The 16,846-nt window shown below is 39.1% G+C and overlaps 1 protein-coding gene across 1 annotated transcript in view; it reads right to left on the bottom strand.

Annotated features, from left to right (window-relative positions):
- si:ch211-1e14.1 (UPF0606 protein KIAA1549) overlaps nucleotides 1-16,846 on the bottom strand; it is a 52,240-nt gene that overhangs the window by 6,555 nt on the left and 28,839 nt on the right. The window contains exons 11-20 of the mRNA XM_059334371.1: nucleotides 15,787-15,971; nucleotides 12,919-13,092; nucleotides 12,040-12,321; nucleotides 10,573-10,799; nucleotides 9,467-9,603; nucleotides 8,118-8,132; nucleotides 7,053-7,258; nucleotides 4,963-5,192; nucleotides 2,997-3,141; nucleotides 2,421-2,744 (exon numbers count right to left, since the gene is read on the bottom strand). Of these exons, the coding sequence (XP_059190354.1) occupies nucleotides 2,421-2,744; nucleotides 2,997-3,141; nucleotides 4,963-5,192; nucleotides 7,053-7,258; nucleotides 8,118-8,132; nucleotides 9,467-9,603; nucleotides 10,573-10,799; nucleotides 12,040-12,321; nucleotides 12,919-13,092; nucleotides 15,787-15,971 (1,925 nt within the window). The remainder of the gene's footprint in view (nucleotides 1-2,420; nucleotides 2,745-2,996; nucleotides 3,142-4,962; nucleotides 5,193-7,052; nucleotides 7,259-8,117; nucleotides 8,133-9,466; nucleotides 9,604-10,572; nucleotides 10,800-12,039; nucleotides 12,322-12,918; nucleotides 13,093-15,786; nucleotides 15,972-16,846) is intronic.

The raw sequence follows: 16,846 nt of genomic DNA, 5'->3' as shown, positions 1-16,846 counted from the left end.
GCTGTGCCTGTTTGTGCAGTGTATTTTGGCAACTGTATTAAACAGTGTTGTTTTTTGCCCAGCATAATGTTGTTTGATATCCTTCTTTTTAATAGCTAATATTTTACAGCATATTAAACCACTGAACCTGCATAAGCAGAAGCAGAAAATGGCTTTTTGCAGCTCCACTGATCAGTGTTAAATCACTCTCTATATTTGTCACCCGGGGTGAACAGCGGTGTCGGACTATAAGAGGCAGAATAATGATTAAAGTTTGCTGGTAGCTGTTAAAACAAGTATGCATTTTGTGAATGCAAGTGATAAGTTCAATTACCATAGTCATAATTGAACTATAGGCAATTTAGAAATATGTTTAGTGTTGGTACTATAAAACAGCTATTCTCAACCTTGGAGTCCCAACCCCAATTGGGGTCGCGAGATGATTTCTGGGGGTCACTAAGTCATTTTGGAAGTCAGCTCTGTCTCCACTGTGTTAAAGTGTTCATGTGTTAATGTGTTTTAGTCTTTTTGGTCATTAAATGTCTTTTTTAGTCATTTTGTGTCTTTTTTAGTCATTTTGTGTCTTTTTTTTGTCATTTTGTGTCTTTTTTGGGTCATTTTGTGTCTTTTTTGGGTCATTTTGTGTCTTTTCTGGTCATTTTGTGTCTTTTTTTAGTCATTTTGTGTCTTTTTGGTCATTTTGTGTCTTTTCTGGTCATTTTGTGTCTTTTTTAGTCATTTTGTGTCTTTTTTTTGTAATTTTGTGTCTTTTTTTCTGTCATTTTATGTCTTTTTTTTGTCATTTTGTGTCTTTTTTAGTCATTTTGTGTCTATTTTTGGTCATTTTGTGTCTTTTTTTTATAATTTTGTGGTCATTTTGTGTCTTTGTTTGGTAATTTTGTTTCTTTTCTGGGTCATTCTGTGCTTCATTATTTGTCCAAAATTTGTTGTATCAACTGAGTTTGTATGATCTGAACTGTGAGATTCTGTTCAGTGAGCGGGGGTTGTGGACAACATGCATGTTAAATTGGGGGTCGCGACTCAAAAAGGTTGAGAACTACTGCTCTAAAACATCATATGATAGTCAAATACAGGACGTCTATCTTATATTCTATTTAATTTTTTTAATTTATCACTGCTCATCTAATCAGAGCGAATTAATCTGTAAAACCTTAAAAGTTTCCTGTAATGCTATTATAATGCTGTGCCATTTAAAAAAAAACCTCATGACTTTTTTTCTGCATATAATTCCCATGGGCGCTGAAAACAAACATTTAATTTTAGCTCAGCTTTACCCTTAAGCATTCATTTCAAAGAAGGTATAGATAACTGCGTCTCTCTGCAGTTCCATTTATAACATGAAACACTATGAACAGTGTGTGGCACATGCACAGCATTATTAACAAACTGCAGCACTGCATAAGATGGCTTTTGTAAGGTGCTGCTTTGCACAGACCTGACTTATATAGCCTTAATACAATACAAGTACAAAAACAAACGCAAACACTGAGCTTACTATTCCAGCAACGTTCACAGCAGTTATATGACTGAACTGCCTTTGAAACCAGCCTACAGCGACAGGAGCTAATGCAGATGGAGCATATGTAGGGTATATTCCTGAAGAGTCTTAGGAGTTGTAGATAGCTGACCTGTGAGGTCGCAGCTTCATGGGGGCGACAGATGGAGGAATACTTAACTGATTAGTTTGCTAAGAGGACATGATTAAACTTTAAGCTATAGGCTTCATGCTGCGAATGAGCTGAAAATACACCGAGAAAGGGAGGAGATAGTGAATAGAAAGGAGTATTTACTGTTTTGCTTTTTCTGCAATTCAAAGTTTAAATAGGGAGCCTATTCTTCTTAGTCCGGCCAGACTGCGGATAGATATATCTTACTGGAACAAGCAAAAGCTTCAGTGGACCACTTGTTGCTAACACATAATGTTTTTTAACCCTTTATCAGGCAAATAACTATATTTGGTAACTTCAGGTAATAATTTGAGAAAAAAGTTGCAAATTTGTTAGATTAAAGTGGCAAATCTACAAGAAAAAAAGCTGCAGATTTAAGAGAAAAGTGGCAAATTTGCGCAAAAAAAGTCGCAGATTTACGAGAAAAAAGTGGGAAAAAAAAACTTTTTCCCCCCAGATTCAACACTTTTAATCTCATAAATGTGCGCATTTTTTTCCTCGTAGATTTGCCACTTTAGTCTTGTAAACTCTTTCTCAAAATATTATTTTCATATGGTTTTTTTTTACACATTCTGGCAGTATGTAATATCCTCCAATATTCTCTATGGTTGAAATTTGGAATTTGCAAATATTTCAATGAGTGCCCTATTAAGGGTTAATACAACATAGTGATGTGATTGATTGAATGGTTAATGCTGTATAAAAAGTATCCTTTGAAACAGGATCCTGTAAGCGCTAGGGATGGCTACTTACACTAGAAAAAGGGCCAAGAGCTTGGTAGGAGGGACCCCAAGCTCTGGGGCCCCGGCCTGGAGGGCTGGAGACAGGGGGGTTGCTGTTGACTCCGGGGAGGGTGATCCCTGCTGTGCTGCCCTGAGACGTGGGCGACACGAGGGCGAAGGCATCGTCCAGCAGGGAGTGCATCTGCTGCCGCGCCTCCTCGATGGAAGGCTGTGGAGGCATGTAGGGGGGTGGGGGAGGGGCGTGGCCTGGAGGAGAGGAAGCGGGACCCAGGAAGACATCATCAGTGGGGGAGGGGCTCCTGTGAGGGGATCCTGGGCCTTGGTCGGGGTCCGACTGGAACAGACACAACAAATACAGACAGTTAGAGGTTAAACGGTGTATTTAAGATTGTACAAATCGTGGTTATTTTGTGATGCGTCCCTCTCTACCATACGATAATTCTACTTCTTAAAGAATTGTCACTAGCACTTATTGATGCACTAATAGCTCTTTTTGCACTATACCTTCATTGTTTGCTTTTATTCTTCTAGTAAGTCGCTTTGGATAAAAGCATCTGCTAAATGACTAAATGTAAATGATACTTACTACATAGGCCACATTATTGACTCCAGGACACTTTCTGTAAGCAGCATCGCTGTCATCAGTGATGAGGTGGTCTTTGTCTGCCTCCATCATGCCTCCATTCAGCTGCTCCTTCATCCTCTGTTTGGGAGAGCGCCTCCCTCGACCACTGAGAAACAAATGGAGAAATTTTATTTAATCTCTTTTTTTTTTTCTTTTCTTTCTCTTCTGCACATTTTTGAATATTATTCGCACTCTGCACATTCCTCACTTAATTTGCACTAAGTTGTATATAGTATATTGTTAAATGTCTTTTTCTTAGATTGTTATTTTTTTATCTTTATCTTAAATTTTGTGTGAATTTTGTGTGGTCGGCTGTAACAAAGAAATTTCCCCGCTGTGGGATTAATTAATCTTTTTAATTTACTTAAAGCCAGGCCAGATGTAAAATGCAGTGACGTGTGGTGAGGTTCATGGCTGGTGAAGCACTGGCTTCAACACAATCAGATTTACAACTTATGAACCATATCAGCTAACATATCAGCTTTCTTTACACACACACAAAAAAAAAGCACATTTAACCCATAAGAACCCATGGTGACACGGGTGTAACAAACACTTTAAATGTACTAGAATCTCCCATATACAGCTTTATGCTTGACATAAACTCATTAAATCCCTAAGCGACGCATACTCCACACCCTGTGGTGGTCATGTGACTGTGACAAGAAGTGACATCTCCAAAATGTGGGTGTGACTGGAAACAGAAATGCTGAAAAAGCAGCTAATTTCAAAAATCTTATTTTTTGTTACTAGACTAAGTTTAAACCCATTTAACAATTCTAATCTGTTAATAGGGTGTCATATATTGCATTTAACCCTATTAGAGTTTGTTTTTTGTTTTTATTTATAACTGATTCATTATTATTTTGTTACTTAAAAACAAATCTGAAAAATAATTTGTTGTTAAACAGCACTATTAATGTCACAATTTTAATATATGTTGTGGAGATGCAGAGAAAAAGGCAAATTTGTGTTTCTGTAAGCAGAAATATCATAAAAATAAATACCATAAACGCCCAATGTAAGTTATATGTCACATCACTGATGTTTTTTTTTTAGGGGTAGAATTTAAAAAAACATCAGAAATGTGTTCTATGTGGTCCCCTTGGTCTGAGGTAGATCCCCCATAATTTTCTTTCAAGGATAACTGGGTCTGGGTTCTTATGGGTTAATTAAGAAAACGTTATTATGGTCTTACCTTTACTTATAAATTAAATCCATAGGGTGGTCCGTAGCGTAGTGGGTTACAGCTCCCTTTGCCGCATGTCCTCCCCTCTGTCACCCCCTTTCTATCTGTCTCACTATCAATAAAGCCTTGAAAAATGGCCAAAAAAATATCTTAAAAAAAATAAATAAATTAAATCCATTTAATTTAATAATTTAAAATAGTTTGTATAAGTTATATACTTTTTTTTTTTTAATTAACGGATGGCTACACTTGACTTGCTAACTGTAAATTGTAGCTGCTGTCACTTATTCTGCAGCTGAGGAGTCGCAAGAAAAATCAGGAGGCAGGAGAACAGGAGACCATTTTAATAGCAACATGCAGTGAGACAGCAATATGGTCTCACTGCATAGCATGCTAGCACAGTTAGCCAAGTCATTGCCAAAGCTCATCTGGCTGCTGCCTAACCATCTCTTCTTTCTATTTGAACAGTGAATATGAAAATTCAGCGATTTTGAATGAAAAATGATTGAGTTAGACGAGTTAGATAAAATGAGTTCCCAAAAGTGAGTGATGAGTTAGATAAAAAAAAACTTTATAGTGCAAATCACTGGATACATTATTTTTTTCATTTTACATTTTTTTCTTTCCATGACGACAGGTGAGGGACGGCCTCTCCTGCCTCCCCTGACCGCACGGCACTGGTAAAATGTAAAATATAACTTCTGTGCAATCTGTGCAATTCTGTGCAATGACCCAAACCTTTTTTTGGATTCCATGAAGATGGAGGGCATCTGGGCATCTGGGTCCAGGATCTTATCAATCTGTATCTGTGCTTTCTGATAGATGCGATCCTGGTCCTTGGCATCTCCGAGGCCACTCGTCATGTCATCCATGACGGGGAAGTCGTAGTGGCCCTTCCTCTTGGCGCGCAGACGTATCTTGTTACGATGGTGCTCAATCTCTGACTTGTGCCTCAGTGCTACCTGGATCTGAGGGGAAACTTACCTCATTAGACAGCATCCTTAATATACACATATACTAAACTAATAATGCCAGTAATGATTAAACAAGCAGAATATTTCATGCACATATATTACATGCTGCTAATTACAAATCACAAGAACTAAAGCAGCATAAGAGACTAAATATCATGCCTATTTTAACCAGTAAATTAGTGAATTATTTTAAAGTGCAATGCTGCCATCCACTCCTATTAGGGCTGCTTTAACCCTCTGATAAAAGTAATTCAAGTCTTCGGTTCCTTCGTGCCTCAAAAAGAGCCAGTTATGGCTTTAAACATTGTCATTTTTTTCAGCAATATAACAGTAAATTAAACAACCACGGTTATCAGTCCTTTGGGGGATAATTCACAATGTTGGATTTCTACTTTGGTTAAATATGTAAATTAGGCAACTTTTAAAACCAAACCAATTTTCCAGCATTTTTCCAATGGGGTTGCACTAGTGTGAGAAACCAACCTATTAAGTGCCATTATGCTGCACCAGTATCAATAAATATTCACTTAACTCAAGAACATTCTTAAAGGGACAGCTTACGCCAAAATCAAAAATACATATTTTTCGTCTTACCTACAGAGCTATTTATCAATGTAGATTTGAGTGTTTAAAAATATTGGCTGCAGGGATGTCTGTCTTCTCTTGAATGTAATGGAGCTACATGGTACTTGGGTTGTGCTGCTCAAAGCTTCAAAAAATACATTTAAAAAAACTCTTTTACACATTTTATTATACTGAACTACGATTGGAAACCTTATCACTGCACAGAAGAAAGCATGTACAGTATCTACTCACGGACAAAAGGCTAGCTTGTGGAGATTAGTTTATAGTTAACCAATACTGCCGGCATACCTAGCTTCACTTAGCTAGAGAACATCTACAACACAGCTTAACTTAGGAGGACGCCATTAGTGTTTACTTCTGCCGTTGTCGCAAGCATGAGCCTTTTATCCATGAGTAGATTCACACCTCCTTCTTCCTTGATGAGGGTTGGCTGCTCACAACAAGATCTGTAGATCAACATGATTAACTGGGTCATGACTTCTGGAAAGAAAAATTACTGTTGAGTTTTTCAAATTGACTTTTTGGTGCTTTGAGCACCACAAGCCTAGTGCCATATACAGTCATGGAAAAAATGATTAGACCGACCTTGTTTTCTTTGATTTCTTGTTCATTTTAATGCCTGGTACAACTAAATGTACATTTATTTTGATAAATATAACGATAATAATTCATAATAGTTTAATTTAAGAGCTGATATCTAGACATTTTCCATGGTTTTCTTGATAATGATTTTGGTTATTATCAATTGTAGTTCCATTATATTTGAGGGAAAGCAGACATCCCTACAGCTGGTAACTCAAACATTTGGTAAGTCACACCAAAATTATCAAGATTAAGAAATAGTACTAGAGGTAAGAGGAAAAGTATGTATTTTTGGTTTTAGGAGTTTAGGGGTGAAGTATCCCTTTAAATTGTCCCTTCACATTAGCAGATAGTCTTTCAAATTTTAGAAAAACAAATGATGTTTATATTTTAGGATTAGACCTACATTTGTAAACTTGATTTGTACTGTGGTGTGCTTTTATGAAATTTTGTATTTGAATGGGTAATGTGTGAAGTACAGTTATTGCTGTAGGCTATTTTATATTTTTCTATCCTTGAAATGTTTTTCTTTATTGTTTTACTATTTATTCTGTTTGTTTTGAGACATGTCTATGGTGAAACCAAAGAGGAATTTCTACTCAATGGATAATAAAGTTTTCGTATTCGTATTAACTGTTAAAAAAAGACGAAAAGTTTATGCTGAGCTACTGAGTCAGAAGTGCAAACCTCTTTGTTGATTTGGTTGGTGTCAGACAGTTTGCCATTGATGGGTGGGCTGTGCAGCGGTGGGACAGGCATCGGCTGCATGGCGATCAGCTGGATTTTGTTGGGGAGTCTCCGGCTTGCATCTGTGGCACGAGACATCCGATCAACGTGTTCAAAGATGGAGGCTGAGGACAGCTGCTCGGTCGTACCATTCATAGGAGGAGGACCTGAGGTAGGAAGCAAGAAAGTTAAAATGAGGTCAGGACTCCGTCAGCACAGTGTATTCATTGCAAGCTTAAATGCTAATGTGGACTCAAAATAGGGGATGGAGCACAGACAACGACTGCATAAGGATCTGTACTTAACATTTTCTATTTTATTTAACCCTTTATCATGCGAAGAACTATATTTGGTAACTTCAGTGGATATCAAAATGGGGTCGAGAAAAAAGTTGCAAATTTACTAGATTAAAGTGGCAGATCTACAAGAAAAAAAGTCGCAGATCTAAGAGATTTAAAGTGGTGAATCTGTGCGAAAAAAGTTGGAGATTTACGAGATTTAAAGTGGTGAATCTGCAAGAAAAGTTGCTTTTTTCCCACTTCTTTCTCATAAATCTGTGACTTTTTTTCCACGCAGATTTGCTATTTTAAATCTCTTAAAGCTGCAACTTTTTTTCTTGCAGATCTGCCACTTTACTCTAGTAAATTTGCAACTTTTTTCTCAAAATATTTTTATTTTGGATATCAGCAGTTACCAAATACGGTTCTTCGCCTGATAAAGGGTTAACTGATATGAGTATATTTGAAGCATGGCCTGTAACAAAAGTGTGGACTAAATGTTTCCGGTGGTGACATAAAATGAACACTGAATTCTATTTCCAAAAGCTAAAGTTCAAACAATGGCTTTGTATTTGTTTGTGGAGTTGATTGTCTCTGCACTGTGACTGACAGCTCAGCAGACAGTGATGGATGGCGAGAGTGAGCCCAGCACAAAACTACCAAAGAAACAAACAGACAACACACAGACACAGCTGCTGGAGGTCAAGCTTGAGGTCTATAGAGACACAGACGGAAAGATGACTCTTACCAATTCTATTCTTGCCTGCAAACCGCAACAGAAAAGGAAAAAAAAAGAGTTTTATTAAAGGGAAGGAGATCAAATAAAAGCACCAAAGATAGAAGTGATAACTGTGTGCTGACAATAAAAAAAAAGAGTGAAATGAGGCCTGGCCACCATGAGTGGCGTTAAAACTTTAAGAACTGAAAATAAAACAGAAGAGGACATGCAAATAGTAAAGGAAAGGCAAGTGAGTCCTCTAAGGCAGCTATTCTCAACCTTGGGGTCCCGACCCCAATTGGGGTTGAGAGATGATTTCTGGGGGTCGCCAAATCATTTTGGAAGTCAGCTCTGTCTCCACTGTGTTAAAGTGTTCATGTGTTAATGTGTTTAAGTCTTTTTGGTCATTTTGTGTCTTTTTTTGGTCATTTTGTGTCTTTTTTGGTCATTTTGGGTTTTTTTATTGGTCATTTTGTCTTTTTTTTGATAATTTTGTGGTCAATTTGTGTCTTTTTTGCTTAATTTTATGTAATTTTTAGTCATTTTGGTCAGAGAGATGTTATAGTTGTTGTCTGCTTCATTATTTGTCCAAAATTTGTCGTATCAACTGAGTTTGTCTGATCTGAACTGTGAGATTCTGTTCAGTGAGCGGGGGTCACGGACAACGTGCATGTTAAATTGGGGGTCGCGACTCAAAAAGGTTGAGAACTACTGCTATAAGGGGATGCGTTTCCATAGCTGATAAAAGCTCTTCTCATCTTGTGAAGTTCATTAATCAGAAAGAAGAAAGGAAGGAGCTGCTTCTGATGGACACAGAGATCCCATTGCATAATACTGAGTGTCTTATATACAGCCTACTTATAAACATTGTGGGAGAGCATATACAGTCCCAGCCGGAGATTTATCAATAACAAAACAGAGCCCATTCCTGTGTGGGTGAGTCAGGCTGCAGTCTGTGTGCCTGACTGCCTCTGGCTCCAGCACGTAGTCACTGACTGGCATTGCAGGCTTGAATCTATCAACAAGCTGTCAGACAGAGTAACTTCAGCTATTTTTCCCTCCTGTTCCCTTCTCCCTCCGGAGCTCTCTCGACCACCGAATAGAGTTCCCGCCAGGTGTTTCTTTTACCTTCACTGTTTCAATCTGTAATCTTTATGTCACTGCTTGAGTTGACGCTGCACTTTTCCTCTGTCCTTCTCTGCTTTGTCCATTCACAGCCTCCCCTGCCCTCCATCTGGCCCTCATGTCAATCATGCCAGCTTGAGTTGCTCTCTTTACTTCCGCCCTCTCGCTTCAGTTTGCTACTGCCTTCCCCTCCCCCCTTCATGTTTGCTCACTGTGTTTGGAGGAGCGATGTGAGTGTTGCCAAGGCTACTTGCCATTTAAAACATTGATGGGGACCTTACGGGTCTGCTTGCCGTCGTTGGGCGTGCCGTGGGCTCTTAGGTTCTCCTCGGTTGATTCCCGCTCGCTGGAGTGGTCACTTACCACGGAGTCACCGTCAGATGGCGAGATCCTACCCCGGAAAGCACACACACATACATGAATAATAGAAGCCAAAGAACACACAAACATGCTGAAATGCCATGCATAAATAGTGCTTTTCCAGAAAGATAAAAGCGGAGGAGACTTCTAAGAAATGCTAATGTGATTTGAAGCTTGTAGTGCCACATGCTAGAAAGTATTTCCACTGACAGAATTATGAAATTGCTGCTCTAGTGAGGAGAAACAACCAGCTGCAATCCTCCGCTTCAAAAAAAGACTGATGGACTGGACTATATTAGTGACTGAAGTTAATAAATGCAATATGCAATAACTGCTGTGCTACTGTGTTGGTGTCATTCACTGTCTGTTCACCAGAGCAGTTATACTGTAATAAATGGAGCACATATTAAAGTTTTCATTTCAATGAATAATTAAACTCCTATTTAATATGTTGTAACGTGTGAATGTCAACTTGTATTATTTAAAAAATAGGCCTAAAGAAATCTACAAATATGAAACAGAAAGGTTTACACCTTGCCATAATATACTAAAAGTGATACAGACAGTCTACAAGAGCAAACGAAGACCCCTCAATGTCGAGTGCATCAATAATTGATCAGAGGATCTGTCAAAAGCTTTTTGTCTGGTTGACTGACTGAGTTGGGTTGAAAATCAGTGTTATGGGGTAAAAAAAAAAAGCTGGTAAATGTCTAAATAACTTTATATCCATATATGGTTGAGGATTAAACCCAAAACACATTTCTGTGATTGAAAACATATTTTTGCCTAGGTGGTGGATAAAATAATAATGAGCAATTTAGTGACCATAAACACACCAAAATAGACTTGAAAAGGTAACTCTGGGCCTCCTTTTTTTCTTTCTTTTTTGTTATGTAACCTATGACAGCATTAACAGGCATAACATGATGTAATTTAAATGTTCTGATTTCCTTTCCTCATATCTATTTGTTTTCTGTCCTGTACAACCAGCAGCACTGACCTTCCTCGCCTTCGCCCGCTGCAGGACGCCTTGGTGGAGGTTTTGGATAAGGGTGTGGGGATCTCCCCGTTCTCAGATGGACTGAGGCCATCTTTAAGGGACAGGGGGAGGGGCCCTGGGCCAGACCCTGGTGGGATAGGCTCCTGGATCACCATGACATCATCCTTACTCTGCTGGCCAAGGTGCAGCTTGGCAAAGTCAAAGCCCTTCACACTGGGAGCCTGCAACTGAGGACAGGGGTGGAGGAGAAGGAGAGAGAGGAGGAATACACAGTTTTAGGAAACATGGAATGGAAATAAATGTGGAACGCCATGAAGCATAAGTAGAAGAGGTCAGATAGGGTGTGTGACATGATAAACAATACATTGAATACTTACTTAATGGCAGGGACAAGTGTGTGACTTTATATTGCATTGGTTAAATTATAACATATTGCTTAAATTGTCACCCAGCACTACTTCTGTCGCATATGTGCAGTGCATTCAAGTTCAGATAGATAGATAGACACGTTTTGTAGAGTACATAATTAGACTGAATGACTGATGAATGGATGTCCAGGAGGGAGACTCAGACAGACAGACATTAATGAATAAAGAGAACAGGAAAGAGGGAAAGGGAGAGATGTGGGAAAAGAGCGAGCTGCTTGCTCTCCTTTGAGGTGGTGGGGGATGGAGCCCGAACATGGAAGCAGGAAGACTTTTTGAGTGCAAAGCCCTTAGGACTTTCCAACAACAAAAAAGTAAACAGAGGATGTCAGATCTCAGTAGGTGTGCCTGCATTTTTGTGAAACTCTGCATCCTATGACACTGAGATGTGTATACAAGAGAAGAGCAGAGTGACACGACATGTTCCTGTTAATTCTCTGAATTAACGTACACTCACTGAGTTTATTGATGCAAAATGTCTGGCTTAGAAGAGGCTTGTTGGTATAAAACTGCTAATCTAGTGTGATGCTTGCCAGTATGAAACTGCTAATCCTGAGAGAGAGAGAGAGAGAGTGTGTGTGTGTGTGTGTGTGTGTGTGTGTGTGTGTGTGTGTGTGTGTGTGTGTTTGTGCGCATAAACAAGGCCAGTCTTTGAAAGGGAAGGCATTCAAAGAGCTGCAGCTGATAAACTGGAGCAAAAGCTGTTTCCTTATAATTAACACTGCAGCTGAATGAGAGAAAACACACACTAACTCACTAATTACTACTCAGCCTGGTCTAATGGTAAATTGGGGAATCACTCACAACAAGCAGCTGATACATGCAAAATTACATCTATTAATCTACTACTTCACAACACAGTTATCTTGCATATTCATCAGGATCTATAGACCAAAAACACACCAACACTAAGTCCCCAGTGAAATCCACCATAATCTGTAATACTGGATTTTCTGTCTGGACATCAAAACCGGGTAAAGCAGGATCCTAATGTCTATTAACGCAAACAAGCACTAGCATCTATGGCTACTGTACAATATACCTCGTCCATGGCTCTCCTCCCTTTAGTGAACACTTTCATTTTGTCTTCTTTCTTCATCTCTCGTGTTTTTGTGATCATTGCTTTGCTCTCCTGTTTTCTTTGCTCAACTGGTTTAACTCCTTGCTTCTTCAATTGCTTCTTTTCCTCATCTTTGTCTTCTTCTTCCTCCTCCTCTTCCTCCTCTTCTTCTTCTTCTTCTTCTTCTTCTTCCTCTTCTTCCTCCTCCTCTTCCTCCTCCTCACTACTCATAGTTGGTTTGCTCTTGGGAAGAGATACTGGTGTCTGAGTAGAGTCAATGGTGGATAGTATAAATATTTCTAGGTATGATGCTATTGTCTTTGTATCTGACATTTTCCCAAAATTCAAAACCTGGGACCAGATGTATAAACGATGTGTAAGCACAAAAACCGTGAGCAAGAGTGTGTGTTAAGAATGTGCAAACCTCATGCGCATGTCATCAGGCCTACACATGGTTTTAGCTGATAGCTCAGTCAGTGAAATTGCACTTCCTTTGCTGCATTTCTCAAAGGTAAAGTATCAATATATAACCAGATGATTTATTTAATTTCTATATCCATTTATGGCAAACTGTGGTAGTGGAAATGAGGCTTGTGCATGTGCGCCCAGCTCCAAAACGATCTAGCTTTATAAAACATCAAAGCGCTAACAAGAATGCATACTTCTATATTTGTGCATACACATAGTTCTGCTTGTGATCTACACAGTTTTTTTTACATCTTGCCCCTGGACTATGAACTATGCCGTGTTGTTCTTTATAGAACTGTGAAAGATTTGAACAACTACTACTCAGACAGCAAACACACATATAAACTAGGTCTCCTCTACGACTTCTATACACCACCAGACACTTCTCTGTACCTTCCCTCTTTTAACCTCCTTCTCCTTCTCCTTCTCCTCCTCCTCTTCTTCTTCGTAATCTTCTTCTTCGTCCTCATACTCCTCCTCTTCCTCCTCACTAAACTCTACATCCTTTCTAGTTGGAGAGAGTGTCTGGTGAAGAGAGGGCCTTGATTCTCTGAATGAGGTCGAAGACTGAGAGAAAGGGAGTGATGTTAAGTGACAGATGATTGTGTTAAGCAGAGGAAGGAAGGCTAAGTGATAGTTACTTCTGCACATTAGATTCATTGCATTAACTCAGTGTGGTCTTTAGTTCACAGCTCAGTTCAACCTAAAAAATGCAAGTAGAGGGAAACTAAAGCCAGATCTATCAACCGGTTAGTCAGGAAGCAAAAAAAAAAAAATACACAACCTCCAAAATAGGCCTCAACAATGCAAAAGAAACAAAAACAACACAAACAAAATCCATTTTATGATGGGATTGGAGTGGTATTTTTTTGTGTTTGTAACAACTGACTTCATGATGAAAGAGTCAGTGGGAGCTGAGAAGAAGCACTGCAGGTGTGTGCTACTCAGACAGAGATCCAGTTACTGCTGTTAGAGACAAAGAGCACAAGGCTCTCTGGAGTTGTTGTTGTTCAGTGCAGCATGTTAGAGATGCCACACACCTGTGCACTGGCCCTACATGTCTCCTTCCCATTAGAGTTGGGTAGACAGTTTTCTGGAAAGGGCAAAAAATATCCAGAACTTGAAAATCCAGCCCTCCTCCTGCTGCTCTCCCATCTTTCTCCTAAGCCCCTCCCACCAGACAAACATATGCACAAACTTCATATAACATCTTGTATGACCACTAGTCATTCAGTGATCCTGATAGCAACATATTATAAGTATTGCATGTGGGACATGCACATACTGTGACTGATGTGATTCAAACATATTCTCACCATCTCCAACACTTAACCGATATTGACATGTGTTTTATTGGGTATATTGCCAGACACTCAGTCCGTTTTCTGGGTTGCTTTGTCGTGTAGGTAGTTCATGCTAATGCTGGAATAGCAACTTTTTAAAAAGATTTTCCACCAGGTTTTCTGTCTGACAGGACATGCAGGACATGTACTCACATCTGCTTTAGCAGAACAGACAATAGTCTCCTGTCACATGCTACATTTTCTAAAGCTTGAAAAAAGAGCCCATGTAGTCTAGTTTATAAGGGAGTATCTGCCCAAAGATAAAAGATATACAATTAAATAAATAAAAGTTTGTACCCAGTCTTTACACCAAAACAAAAAGACAAAAACACAGCTAGGCTTTTTAAAACGCTGGGTTTGCTTTGAGCATTATTATTGTTTTCAAGTAGGAACATAACATATTTTAGTGTCACATGACCCTTTCCTGGGGGTTAAATTATCATTTAACTTAACCCTGTTTCTCTCAAATTGAAGATTATACAGACCCTCATTTCATTATTGTATAAAAACATTGTGTTCATCCGGATTTTCTTTATGAGGGACATTCAAACAGCAGAGGAAATCTGTATTGTGTCAATTAACTTCAAGGCAAAAAGAACATTTACTTTCAATACTAATACAGGAAAACAGCCTCTGTTGCACAGCTTAATGGCATCATTTATATTGCTACTGAAGCCAGAAGTTTGTCAATTGTCAGAAACAAAAAATAAAATGGGACAAAGGTGAACTGAAGTGCAGGGTTGTTGGTGCTTTGGGGAAAGAGTAAGGCAGAAAACGCCAAAAAAGTTTTAAATAAAAGAGCAGCCAAGGCCCATTACATGCACATGACTTCTCATCCAGCTCATTTATTCTAATAAATTCTCTCTACTCATTAAAGTTTTACTAATCCCATCTAAAAGAAGAAATGATGAGGTCCAGATTCTGCACAGTCCTACAGCACGATTATGGCAATGACAGATACACCTCGTTAATTAGCAGTTCATGTGAATTTAAAAGTGGCCTCGTCTTTCTGGCGCTCCACACCAGCTGCCTTGAACCTTTTTTTTTGCAGAACACGGTAATGTTTGGAAAACTTAACCTAAATACCTTAAATTCATACTAGGGATGGGAATAATTAATCGATGATCGATTCATGGTCCTTAAGAATTTGGTTGATCACGGGGAATTTTTAATTGATCTGTGCGTTTTTTGACTGTGTATCAGTACGCACCAAACTGAAACACGGCTGGGCGTTCAGTTCTGCGGCCGTGCATGAATAAGCCAATGGGCTGAGAATAAAGTTGGATAGAGCAACAGTTTGCAAACTGAAAGTTGCAATAACAATCATAAAACCCCCCAGAAATACAGTACAGTATAAATTTCTTAATAAGCTTACTGTATCAAACCTTGCTAGCATAAATTACTAGGTTTAATTTGATCCAAAACTTGTTAAAACACACTTAAATATGCAAGATTACTGTGACAACTAACCTCAGGCCTCTTCGGGGGGCTAAAACATAAAACATTGAACTCCTTGACGTTATCTTTACAGTATCACCTTACTTGATTTAGTTTTACGATTGACAGGATCAAGGCTCTCTTGACTCTTTTGATAAAAGCTTCCGGTATCAAAACAGGCTTTTGTGCTGTTTATATATCCTATATTTTGCCCATGTATGCATGCAGCGATTGATCGACTGATTGATCGTTAACGGTATAGATTATTGAGTTGGCAGGATTTTTCCAAACGCTCATCCCTAATTCATACATCAGCAGTTTATGTGCAGCTGTGATGTGATTATCACTGTCTATCATTTTTAATAGTGACTGCGGTGCCAATTACTGTCAACTTACATATTTCAAATGTCAAAGAAGTGTAGATCTGAAAAGACTCTGACACAATGATGTTGGACACTGTGGAACACTGATTGGACTCTACCTTCTGTCTCTGCTGAATGGAGGTCATGGCGTCTGGCTGGAACTCCAGCTTGTCTGTCCGACACAGCTTCCAGTACAGGATGGAAATGATGACGATGACCACGAGGAGGGGAATCACGACCCCAATAACGATCCAGGTGTTGGTGTTCTCAGCGTCAGAGGGTGAGGACGCCACCTTCTCAACAGCTATTTACAAAGAGTTGGAGAGTGATAGAGAGGTTTTGGTTTAAGTTCAGCTTTCAGACACAAATATTACACTTATATTAAGCCATTTCATTTCTGTATGCGTTTCAATATTTCAACCATATCCTTTTGTTACATCTGCCAAGGGGGTCATGTTTTTAGTTCAGTTTGTTTGTCATGAAATTAAGTGGAAAAGTGTAGCATGGGCCAAGGAACAACCAGTGGCGGTTCTAGACCGGTTTTACTGTGGGGGCCAAGCAGGGGCCAGTGCTCAATATGCCCATAAAATTTCAGAGAAGATCCAAATCACAGGGCAGATATATGAATTATTTTTCAATTTCATTAAAACATTTTGAGACGGCATTTGTGCTGCATTCGAATTGTTGAAAGTGTTGGAAATTAGTTCCTGACTGGGAAAATCCACACACCCTCAAGTCAGAACAACTCAGAGAGTCACTGAATATTTTGGCACATAAGTTATAGTTCACCTGTTTTTTTTTGCTCTTCGTTGTCACGCAAATTATAGATAAAGCTATCAAATGTGTTGTTTAAATTCTTTGAACAATACATCTTCTTTGCAGCGTCCATGTTGTTTCCACATTACACATCAAAGTTGAAAGAACGACTTCCCAACTTGGAAACGGGACCACCTGAGAAGCATGTGAAAGCACCACTGGCCTTGGCGGATGTCTGAGCTCGTTCTAGTTCCCCACAAGCTGAACACAAACACCTTGAATGCTCAGCTGAACATGCAGTATCGTTGGCGTGCTGGCTCTTGTCCCGCTGCTGTAATCTTTAATGCAGACCTTCATTAGTTTTAATTAACACTCATTTCATCCCCTGAGAAAGTACCGTAAGAGAACGCAGTCAGCACAGAG

Source organism: Centropristis striata, chromosome 6 (assembly GCF_030273125.1).
Source record: "Centropristis striata isolate RG_2023a ecotype Rhode Island chromosome 6, C.striata_1.0, whole genome shotgun sequence".
NCBI classification, from domain to species: domain Eukaryota; kingdom Metazoa; phylum Chordata; class Actinopteri; order Perciformes; family Serranidae; genus Centropristis; species Centropristis striata.
Note: the sequence above shows the minus strand (reverse complement) of the source record. Positions and strands in the feature narration are given on the sequence as shown.